The sequence below is a fragment of the Cnephaeus nilssonii genome (genome assembly GCF_951640355.1).
Source record: "Cnephaeus nilssonii genome assembly, chromosome: 17".
Classification (NCBI taxonomy): domain Eukaryota; kingdom Metazoa; phylum Chordata; class Mammalia; order Chiroptera; family Vespertilionidae; genus Cnephaeus; species Cnephaeus nilssonii.
Window position 1 is genome coordinate 30,938,694 of NC_137088.1, and position 12,199 is coordinate 30,950,892.

General features: G+C 44.4%; 2 protein-coding genes across 2 annotated transcripts; both read right to left on the reverse strand.

The window, feature by feature from the left end:
* Positions 1-4,372: 4,372 nt before the first annotated feature.
* On the reverse strand, positions 4,373-5,274 carry LOC307113435 (proline-rich protein 23C-like; the record flags this gene model as incomplete). The annotated part of the gene is given in 2 exon segments (XM_079795058.1): positions 4,373-4,738; positions 4,741-5,274. Coding segments are annotated over 2 exon segments (900 nt in total).
* A 3,293-nt stretch (positions 5,275-8,567) lies between these two features.
* On the reverse strand, positions 8,568-9,425 carry LOC307113723 (proline-rich protein 23C-like; the record flags this gene model as incomplete). Its single annotated transcript, XM_079795586.1, has 1 exon — positions 8,568-9,425. One exon carries the CDS (start codon positions 9,423-9,425, stop codon positions 8,568-8,570), a length of 858 nt encoding a protein of 285 aa, XP_079651712.1.
* Positions 9,426-12,199: the final 2,774 nt, after the last annotated feature.

Below are 12,199 nucleotides of genomic sequence, written 5' to 3' on the forward strand. Positions count from 1 at the left end.
TTGGGGGAGGCAGCTGCCCCGTCCAGGTCTTCTTTCTCCAGTTCACTGTCACGTACTCACACATCATTGGTTCACATGCCATGTCAGCTCAGTTATAGGGGGCTTTCCTAGCACTGCTGGCCCCACAGAGAAGGCAGCACGCTTGGTTCACATACTAGTCTTCTCTCCCTCAGAACTTCCTTTCTTCACTTCACTAATGTCCTCTCAGCCAGGGCCAGGCCTTGATCGGGTCCCTAGCTGAGCACTAAAGGGGAGCCTGAAAGAGGGCCATAGGGGTGGGGGTCAGAGTAGGCTTACTGAGAAGGTGACACTTGGGAGAGTCAGATGGAGGAGGAGTTGGTCAGGTGACTCTGCCCCTCTTTCCCCTTCTTCTACCTTTCTTGCTCTTTTCCATGCATTTTCCATTCTCTACTGTTACCTATCGTGAGTATTTCTGGGCTTCGGCCTCAAGAGATCGAGCTGGGAAGGCTCTTGGAGATCTAGTCTGACGCCTGCCCATCTAACAGATGGGGACAGTGAGGTTCTAAGAGGGATTGATTGATTTGTGCATATTGAACCATCCTTTCATCCCTGAAATAAATTCCACTTGATCGCCGAAACCGGTTTGGCTCAGTGGATAGAGCATCAGTCTGCGGACTGAAAGGTCCCAGGTTCGATTCCGGTGAAGGGCATGTACATTGGTTGCGGGCACATCCCCAGAAGGGGGTGTGCAGGAGGCAGCTGGTGGATGTTTCTCTCTCATCGATGTTTCTAGCTCTCTATCCCTCTCCCTTCCTCTCTGTAAAAAAAATCAATAAAATATATTTTTAAAAAATTCCACTTGATCATGGTGTATGGTCCTTTTATTGTATTGTTGAATTTGTTTGGTAATATTTTGCTGAGGATATTTGCATCTACGTTCATTAGGGATATAGGCCTGTAATTTTGTTTTCTTGTGGCATCCTTGTCTGGTTTCGGTATCAGGGTAATGCCGGCCTCATAAAATGAGTTTGGAAGTGTCTCCTCTTCTTCTACTTTAGAAGAGTTTGAGAACGATTTGTATTAATTCTTCTTTAAATGTTTGGTAGAATTCACCAGTGAAGCCATCTGGTTCTGGATTTTTGCTTGTTGGGAGGTTTTTGATTACCAACTCAATCTCCTTGCTAGTAATTGGTCTCTTCAGATTTTCTGTTTCTTCATGATTCGGTATTTGTAGGTTCTATGTTTCTAGGAATTTATCCTTTTCTTCTAGATTGTCCAATTTTTTTGGCTTATGGTTACTCATAGTGGTTTCTTATGATCCTTTGTATTTCTGTGGTATCAGTTGTAATGTCTCCTATTTCATTTCTGATTTTATTATTTAAGTCCTTTCTCTTTTCTTCTTGGTGAGTCTAGTTAAGGGTTTGCCAATTTTGTTTATCTTTTTTTTTTAAACAGCTCTTTGTTTCATTAATTTTTGTCTAAGTATCATTTAAGTCTCTATTTCATTAATATCTGCTTTGGGGTTTATTTCATTCCTTTTACTAACTTTGGGCTTAGCCTGTTCTTCTTTTTCTGGTTCCTTGAGGTGTAAAGTGAGGTTGTTTACCTTAAATTTTTCTTGTTTCTTAATGTACTCACACTGAACTTCCCTCTTAGAACTGCTTTGTTTTCTTCGTTTTTTAAAAATATATTTTTATTGATTTCAGACAGGAAGGGAGAGGGAGAGAGAGATAGAAACATCAATTATGAGAGAATAATTGATCGGCTGCCTCCTGCACACCCCTTACTGGGGATTGAGCCCACAACCTGGGCATGTGCCCTTGACCGGAATCGAACCCGGGACCCTTCAGTCCACAGGCCGATGCTCTATCCACTGAGCCAAACCGGCGAGGGCATGCTTTGTTTTCTTATTGTTGAGTTTTGGGAGTTACTTCTATAATTTTGGCTAATAATTCTGTATCAGATATATATTTTACAAATATTTTCTCCCAGTCCGAGCTTGTCTTCTCATTCTCTTGATGGTTGGTATATATTTTAATCCTATCTTTGTTTTGTTTTTATCACCTTAAGACATTATTAATGTTTTAGTCAGCCATTATTATTCATTTAGATTTATTACTGACATATATACCAGTAGTACTTTGTTTGTTCTTATTTCTTACCCTACTTCTCAGAACTTCCACCTTGACATCAGAATTCTTCTGTTTGAAGTACATCATTTAGGATTTCCTTTAGAGAGGGTTTACTAGTGGCAAAGCCATTCAGTATTATGTTTATTTAAAACTGTCTTTAGTTTATTGTCATGGTGGACTTTTGCACAGAACTGAATTGGCATTATAAATGGTAAAGGATGAATGATTCAATAATTGATTGTAATACTGAAAACTGTAAGCACAAATATCTATCATTAAGTTAGTGAATAAAATATGGTATATTCATATAATGGAAACTTAAATCTTTAGGAGAAATGAACCATATATATTTATAATTTACGATTTCAAAAATAAAGTTGAGGAAAAAAGTAAGTTGAAGAATATGATGCCAGTTATGTAAAATTAATGGTCAATAAAACAACATAAGTATTGATTATTTATATCTGGAAATAGTATATGTAGCATTCGTATATTGACTAGAATGATATCCACCAAACTCATAACATGATGTGAATCCTCTGGCAACGGTGAGGAGGGGACCGGGAATGGGGACCAAAGGATATGATTATATTATCTGTAAAAAGTCTTTTCTTTACAGTGAAACCAACATTATGAAAATAGTACTAAGAAATAACACCCGAAAATTCTGGATGATGGGCTAATGAGCATGAAAAAATGCTCAATAATGAATCAGACCAAATATCCATGCTGTGAAGCTAAGTGCATCCTAGTGAGTAGCTGTTCTTCCTATCATTCTGAGGGGGAGTCAAGGGGAAGCCTAGACTGCCGTGATTAAGAAGACCCATTGGATTGATTGTTAAAGTGCAGGAGAATATGGCACTGTATATGCTTCTGTAACAAACCAATATCATAGCTTCCCCCTCTCATTAAATATTGTTTTTACTAACTTTATGTTCTAATTTTAGAAATATCCCCCGAAGTCCACGGCATCACACCTGTGTGTCATTTATTCACTTACTTCTTCAATATGCATTTATCTTGATTGGCCAGGTCCAGGGAAAGGTGTTAGAAAAGCAAAAAGGAAGGGATAAAGAAAATTGGTGATCAGACTGTATCCAAATATCCAAGGCTTACATAAATAATATTATAATCACTTCACTGCTAGTCATAATTGGAGACAGGAATAAATGGAGATGGACATCAAGATAAAAAGAAATCAATATCATGAAAATGTGGTGGACAGAAAGTGTGATGCAGCACCAGGTTCTTCTTTAATGAGCGTTCTTCCCATGGCTGCTAGGAGTGCTATGGACAGAAAGCCTTCAGCTGCCAGCCCCTTTAGAAATGGTCTCAGCTGAAGAACGCCGCCTTGACCAGGACCAGGGCCCCTCCCTGGTGTCGCATGCCCAAGGACTGATGAATGAGGGAATTGGCCTATTTCAGCCTAACGTGGGACAACTCTGACCAGCCATTCTAACTCCAGAGCTCCCAACGAGGCGGGCTGAAGCTGTTACTGGACCTGTAGCACCTCAGCTTCTCCCTCTGACCACTGCTGTGCACTTTGCCTTCTTTTGCAAGGCTCTTCTTTTTTTAAAAAAAATATTTTATTGATTTTTTTACAGAGAGGAATAGAGAGTTAGAAACATCGATGAGAGAGAAACATGGATGAGAGAGAAACATCGATCAGCTGCCTCCTGCACACTCCCTACTGGGGATGTGCCCGCAACCAAGGTACATGCCCTTGACTGGAATCGAACCCGGGACCCTTGAGTCTGCAGGCCGTCGCTCTATCCACTGAGCCAAACCGGTTAGGGCACAAGGCTCTTCTTAATAAATACTGTGCATGCAACAACAACAAAAAAATGCTGATCAGAAGCTCCTCAGAGAACATTAGGGAAATACACAGATATGTTTCATAACTACAAAAAGAAAAAAAAAAACTTGGAACGGAAAGAAAGGAGAGATGCATGGAGGAGATGTTGGGGAAAAAGATAAATTTGGGAAAAAAGGTGAGATGAGTTTGAGGCAACAGTAGGGGTGAAACGAGAATGGATTTGGCTGAAAGTGAAAGAGAGGTGGAAAAGCAGCTCATGCAACAGAGACAAGGAACCTAAAAATCTATGGTTAGCTATATGTGGCTCTTTGCTAAAGGACCTTACAAGAATCTGCTTTTTAAAAATGTCCTTGCCTGCTACTGATCAAGGCATTTTACTAAAACAACTAACAAAACCAACAAAAACCGCAGCTGCCCACTGTCTATGAATGAAGATGCTCCATCTCTGAGTAGCGCTAAGAGCTTACAACGAGCCTTGGTAGATCACTAGCGCCAGAGTCCGGTGGCCAGGAATTGAGGGCAGTTCATCCCTGGAACAGGCCTCTCCCCGCTGGCGCGCAGGCCCCAGAGGGCGCCGGGGGCGCACCTGAGGACCTGGACTGGGGGACGGAGGTAGAGGTTGGAGTGGTGAGCTGGGGAAGGGCTCCCAAAGGTGGAAGTCCAGGTTGTAGTAGGGACCAGGCGGGCGTCTCTCTGGACTAGGCGTGGGGGCCCGAGGCCGTGGCGCTCTGATGGGGCCGTGCGGGTGGGTCCCTAACCCCGTTCCAGCGACTGAGCCGGCTGCAGCGACCATCCAAGGAGTCAGGAACCCGGGGGCCGCGTCCTCGTGTAGGCCTCTTCTGGGTCGGCGATCTCTGGGTCGGCGATCTCTGGGACGGCGATCTCTGGAACGACAATCTCTGGGACGGCGATCTCTGGGTCGGCGATCTCGGGGACAAATGCGCAGAAGAATCCCTGCTGGATGGCGACGCCTCCCCCGGGAGCATCCGGGAGAGCGCCGGGTTCCAGGCCGACGGGCGGGTGCGCCCCCGCTCCCGAGCCCAAGAGGGCCTCGGGCACCAGCACGAGGGTGTGCCCTCCCAGACACACTTGCAGGACCGACGTGGGCTCGGGCTCCAGCACCAGGTCGACGCCGTCCAGAGGCAGCTGCAGGGCGCAGCCCGCAGCCAGGACCACCACGGAGGTGAGCGCGTCGGCGGCCCGGGACTCGGACTGGGCCGGGCCTGGCAGGCTGGGCGCCATTCCGTGTTCAGGGCCCGCGGGCTCCTCAATTCGGCGGCGCTTGGCGGGGCCGGGTCCCCCGGACTGCGGTTCCCACCAGGGCGCAGCATAGGAGCTGGGGCTGAGGAGGCGTCTGCCTATCATCCGAGTGGCGCTGCGGGCGGTGCTCCTGGGGCCTGGCAGAGGGCGAGTGTCCCCCAGCGACGGCGACAGGTGAGACAAGCTGGGGGCGGGCTGGGTGAAGGGTCGGGCATCGCTGAACGAGTCCTGGGAACTCGGGTGGTGCCTCCTGGGGGGGCCCGCAGCCCCAGATTCTAGGAGAGCCTTGCGGGGCTTAGGTCTTGCCCTCCAGCGCACTGAGTGACATGTCAGGTGACCTGCGTCTTACTATAAGCCCCGCCTCCTGGCACTTCAAACAACACGTTGAAAATGGAACATCTTATTTCCCCCCCCCCCCCCTATATCTGCTCAAGGTCCTTCCAATCTCAGAAAATAATAGTTCCATCCTTTTTGTGCTCACGCCCCAAACTCTTCATTTATCCTTGACTCTCTCACACCTTTCACAAGAAATCCTGTTTTCTCTATCTTCAAAATACATCCAACTACATGCAGCGTCGTATCACTCCTCTTGCTACTACTTTAATGTAAGGCAGCATTATGTATTGGGTGAATTATTGCACTCCATGAAGGCAGTGACGTTTAAATGTTTTGTTCTTGCCTGTATTCTTGGAGTTTGGAAAAGTGCCTGGTACGTAGTAGGCACTTGATACATATTTGTTAAATATGGCAGCTTTAAAAAAGAGCTAATGATAAAGTACAGCATAGGGAATATAGCCTATAATATTGTAATAAGTATGTTGGTGCCAGTTGGGTACTGGACTAATCAGGGTGATTGTAAGGTACATAAATGTCTAATTGCTATATTGTACACCTGAACTAATAGGTCAGCTATAACTAAAAAAGGAACTAAAAACACTTCTAGGGATTAAATATGGAAACATGGAAGCAAGAAATACAATGAGTGGGTTAAACAAAAGTTTAGACAGAATTGAAACTGGAAATACTGAACTAGAAATAGTATGCAGGAAGCTAAGAAGGTTAAAAACGTATGAAATAAGAAAAGCAAACTAAAAGACATTATCAGAGAGGAAGCATTTCTACATGACTATTGGAGATGGAAAGGGAGAACACTGAGGATAGGGAAGTAGAATTACTTTCAGAGATAATGAATAAGAATTCTTCAGATGTGATGATAGAGAAAAATCATTTGTTCATTCATTTAACAATTCCAACACATACTATTTGATTTCGAAGAATTTCCTTCTCTCCTCTGAGCTTCACCAATGAGGACTGAATAAACTAATTTTTAAGGACTCAATTGATACAAGTAAGATAGAAAGTTTGAATACAAAAAGTTAACCTTATGATAAATTTTTACTATTATTATTAAATACCACAGCCTGAACCCTAACAAAAAACTGCAGTTTCACTTGAATATTTTAAAAGCTTTTTTTATTTAAAAAAAATTTCAAGAACCATTTGCATAAGGAGTGGTCAGAGATGAAGTAAAGGCTTTCCATAGCCTCCAGGAAAATCTTAGAGGCTTTAGACATAGGCACTTATAAAAATAAGATTATGAGATTGTATTTTAGCTAATGTTTCCCTCACGAATAAATGCCATGGGGCCCCCTCTCCCCCGCCGCTGCCGCTGGTTGCTATCTGTGGGGTGATTGGCAGGGGGATCGGGCCCCCTACTCGCACCCACCTTGGCCTGGAGCTGCCCACTCACTTGCTCCACCATCCCGCTGCCACGGTCCTGCTCTCCTTGGGGCCCATTGGGGCCAGCAGCACCTCTACTGCCGCATCACCGATGCCCGCCATATTCCGCACTGCCCCCTGGTGGTCTGCATACATCATAGCAAGTGGTTGAAGTCCAGGTCAAACAATTGGCATATTAGGCTTTTATTATATAGGATTATATAGGATATCTGATTGGATTCCCAGAGATGGGGATATGTGGGATATTCTAAGATTTTGTGGGATTTCAGTCAAGAGATAATTCCCTATATTGATAGTTAATTAAATTCCACTCAGCCAAATAAAAATAGAGTTCACCCCAGAGACATTACAATAAAACTCTAGAACACCAAAGGAAAAGGAACATTTAAAAATATGCTAAAGTTATTAGCAGAATCAAATATAGAAGGAATAACAAACTGACTGGCAGAAGACTTCTTGCTTTCAAAAACAAAAAAAAATGGCAGAACAATGGACTAACATCTTTAGTTAAACATCATGTTAGACTTAGTGAATATGCAATAAAACATAAGAGTAAGAGAGTTTACCACACAAAAACATGTTCAGGCTTACAAAACCAAGACAGTTTATCATACATAGAACATAGTAGAAAGAACTATTAAAGGATATTCTTCAGCAAGAAGAAAATTGTGGCTAGACTTTAAGAGTGGAACATAAGACTAAAGAGGCAGAGAAGAATTGGTAAAGTATGTGCTAAATTTAATAGTATTGATGTTTTAAAAAATAAAATCATGTTGCCCTAGCTCCGTGGTCGGCAAACTGCGGCTCGAGAGCCACATGCGGCTCTTTGGCCCCTTGAGTGTGGCTCTTCCACAAAATACCACGGCCTGGGGGAGTCTATTTTGAAGAAGTGGCGGTAGAAGAAGTTTAAGTTTAAAAAATTTGGCTCTCAAAAGAAATTTCAATCGTTGTACTGTTGATATTTGGCTCTGTTGACTAATGAGTTTGCCGAACACTGCCCTAGCCAGTGTTGCTCAGTGGATAGTGTCGGCCTGTGGACTGAAAGGTCCCGGGTTCAATTCCAGCTGGGGTCACATGCCCAGGTTGCGGGCTCATCCCCAGTAGGGGGCGTGCAGGAGGCAGCCTATCAATGATTTTCTCATCCTTGATGTTTCTCTCCCTCTCCCTTCCTCTCTGAAATCAATAAAAATATATTTAAGAAATCATATTGACTTCAGGGCTTGATCAATAATATTTTATTTAATAAAAACAGGAAGCAAATATGATAAATAAAAATTTAAATGTTAGAAGATTGATTTACATAGGAAAAAGGTCAGGGTAAAATTAAAAAGGTATGAAATAATGTGGACCAGCAGATATGCAAACATTTTACATCAGTGTATAGGTCAAAACCACCGGATGATCAGATTTAAAAATCCCAGTGCATGCTGGAAACATCTGATAAAATCCAACAGTTACCATTATGCTGTTTTGCAGTTTTCCAGAAGAGCATCTGGACACACCAAGAAAGAGAACACCAATGGTCTAGAATATTCTTTCTCTTCCTAACGTCTTATCTGCTTACTGTAGCCAGTCTGCACGGAAGGAATTGCTTGCACATGAAGTGCTCAGTCTCCAGGTTGTAGGATATTTAGTATAACTCTGGAGGGAGGGGCAGTTCATTCCTGGAACAGCCGTTTCCGGGCCTTGGGAGCAGGCCCCAGAGGGCGCCGGGGGCGCACCTGAGGACCTGGACTGGGGGACGGAGGTAGAGGTTGGAGTGGTGAGCTGGGGAAGGGCTCCCAAAGGTGGAAGTCCAGGTTGTAGTGGGTACCAGGCGGGCGTCTCTCTGGACTAGGCGTGGGGGCCCGAGGCCGTGGCGCTCTGATGGGGCCGTGCGGGTGGGTCCCTAACCCCGTTCCAGCGACTGAGCCGGCTGCAGCGACCATCCAAGGAGTCAGGAACCCGGGGGCCGCGTCCTCGTCGTAGGCCTCTTCTGGGACGGCGATCTCTGGGACGGCGATCTCTGCGTCGGCGATCTCGGGGACGGCGATCTCTGGGTCGGCGATCTCGGGGACGGCGATCTCTGGGTCGGCGATCTCGGGGACAAATGCGCAGAAGAATCCCTGCTGGATGGCGACGCCTCCCCCGGGAGCATCCAGGAGAGCGCCGGGTTCCAGGCCGACGGGCGGGTGCGCCCCCGCTCCCGAGCCCAAGAGGGCCTCGGGCACCAGCACGAGGGTGTGCCCTCCCAGACACACTTGCAGGACCGACGTGGGCTCGGGCTCCAGCACCAGGTCGACGCCGTCCAGAGGCAGCTGCAGGGCGCAGCCCGCAGCCAGGACCACCACGGAGGTGAGCGCGTCAGCGGCCCGGGACTCGGACTCGGCCGGGCCTGGCAGGCTGGGCGCCATTCCGTGTTCAGGGCCCGCGGGCTCCTCAATTCGGCGGCGCTTGGCGGGGCCGGGTCCCCCGGACTGCGGTTCCCACCAGGGCGCAGCATAGGAGCTGGGGCTGAAGAGGCGTCTGCCTATCATCCGAGTGGCGCTGCGGGCGGCCTGGCAGAGGGCGAGTGTCACTCGGCGACAGGTAGGCGGGTTGGGGGCGGGTTGGGTGAAGCACAGCGCGTTGCGGTGGGGAATCCTCGGAGCTCCTGGGTCTCCTGTCTGGAGGCTCGCAGTCCAGCTTGTGGGGAACCCGCGCCTAGACTTCGAATCTTTGGCTCCTCGTGCTGACCTGTGCGCGTAGGAAGGACCGACGAAGTGGCAATTGGGACCCCGGGAACCAAAATCTCACTTCTCGCTAAGCTCCACCCCTTCCGAGGCTCCGCCCCCAAGAGATCCAGCCCAGTATCTCTGTCTGTGGTTGGTAGGTCGCTATAAGGAAATACTTCTATAGGCCTGTAGGGGGCAGAGTACTTGTTTAGGGAAAAAATGGTATGCCAGTAACAACTTGAAACATTGCTTACTTTTGGGACCGATGTTTTTCTGTGATTTCAGGCATTCCAGAAAAAAGACCACTCAACTAGACCACTCACTTCCCAGCATCAAATGGACCCACCCAAATACTCCATGAAATTTCTTTAATGCTTGTTCTTTAATTTCAGGAATAAGTGGAAAATACTGATTTCTCTTTTAAGAGAAGTTTTGTTTAATGCTAAAGTAAAATATTTGTGGCAGATTCTTCCGAAGGTTAAGGCTGTTATAACACTATTGATAATATCCGTAAAATTAAAACATTAATATAAACAAATCATTTTATTGAGCACTTATATATCCACCTTTTTATTGAGTAATTTAAATAAGAATTTTCTTTAAAAACATGGTTGACATACAAAAAACTGTACAGATTTCATGTATATAGCTTGAGTTTGGAAACAAGTATAAATCCTTGAAATCATCACAGTTAATGCCATAAACATATCCAAAGCTTCCCCCTGCCTTCTTTGAAAAAAATTGATCTTTTCAGTCTTCACAACAGGTGAAACTGAGAATGGTAAAGTAAGTTATTCAAAATTAAATAGCTAGTTTGTGTTAGATGTAGGAATCAAATGCAGACTTATCCGGTTTTAAGTCATGGATTTTTTACTCATACTTATTGTGCATATCTAGGAGTGAATTGCTAATTGGTACTATGTACGCCTTTTCAAATTAACAGGTAATGCCTCCCCATTTCCCCCCCACCCCAAAATGTTTTTCATAGTTTACACTCCTGTGCAGAGAGCATATTTCCATACATTCTTGCAAACATCTCTTATTGCCAGACTCTTAAATCTTTTCCAATCTGATGTACTTACATGCTATCCCACTGTGTTTTCATTTTGCATTTCTGATTGTCAATCAAGGTGGATCATTTTTTATATGCTTATTAGCCATTTTTATATCTTATTCTTTGAAATGTTTCTATCTTTGTTCTGATTTTTTTACTTTAAAAAATTGGATTTTGACTCTTCCTCCAGTTTATGCAGCATTGGTACCTTCTTCAAAGACCAACTTAGCACCTTCTCATAAAGGCTACTGCTGACAGTTTTATTTGATATGGCTTTCTTCATTTACTATGTCATCACTCTCTTTGTAGCCTCCGTAATATTGCCTCAATTTGTAAAGAAACAAAATATTGTTTAAAAAGATTAGGTTTCAGACATACTTTATACCAATCATTTAGCACATGCATGTATAGCAAATGTCTCTATCATAGTTATGAAAACTTTAGCACTTGATTTACTATAATTCTCACACATTTTACACCTGGCATAATTTGTGGTGATTTTAATTTCCCATGGATTCCTCTGCCCCCAAGTCTTGGCCTCTTCTCTTTCCCTTCAACAATTTTGTCTTCCCGTCTACCTCATTGATTCTTATTCTTGACCTTGTCATTACCTCCATGATCACATTTCCAACCATTTTATTATCAGAGTACCTCCTAATTTTCTAGTTTAGGCCTCTAAATATTTAAATTCTATCAGACCTTCCATCCCTCTGGACAAACCCATGGATCCTACTACCTTTTCACCAAAACCGACACCATCAGGTTCTCACTTTGCTCCTCCCATGGAACTTAAATTATCCTCATTATAATCATTGCCATGTTTATACCTTCAGCTCCCTTTCCTGTCTCCTACTTTGCTGGTTACTATATCTGCTACTTTGTGCCTGCACTTATGCAGTTGAATGGGGCTGGAGAAAAACACTCAGTCCCATTGACTGGTCTCATTTTATATTCATGATCATTAACCTCAAGTGGGCTCCAAACGCTGCCCAGTGATCTTACTCTTATGCTTTATTCCATCACTCTCTTGTTGTTCTAGATGAACATTGCATGCTTTCTCCTCTCTCTGCAAATCTCCAATACCTCACCCCTTATGTTCTCCCCTAGATGGTCACCTTGCTTCTTTTCCACTGAGACAATATAAGCAATCATAAAATACTTTTCAAAATTTCTATAATCATATCTCTCCAAGCTCCACTAAGGACTATATATTCTGTCTTCTCTTCTGTTCCCATGGATGAAATGTCTATGCTCCTAGCAAAGGCCACTTCCTCCATTTGTGCACTTGATCTCAGTTCATTTTGCCTCCTCAAGAACATCAGTTTGGCAATTATCCTGTCTCTGTCTAGCATCATCAAAGTTTAGCTACCTGTACTGAATAAATATCTTCAATGTATAATTGAGAGGTAAACTCTTCCTTCTTTTTTAAAAAAATTATTTTTATTGATATCAGAGAGGAAGGGAGAGGGAGAGAGAGAGAGAGAGAAACATCAATGATGAGAGAAAATCATTGATTGGCTGCCTCCTGCACGCCCCCTACTGG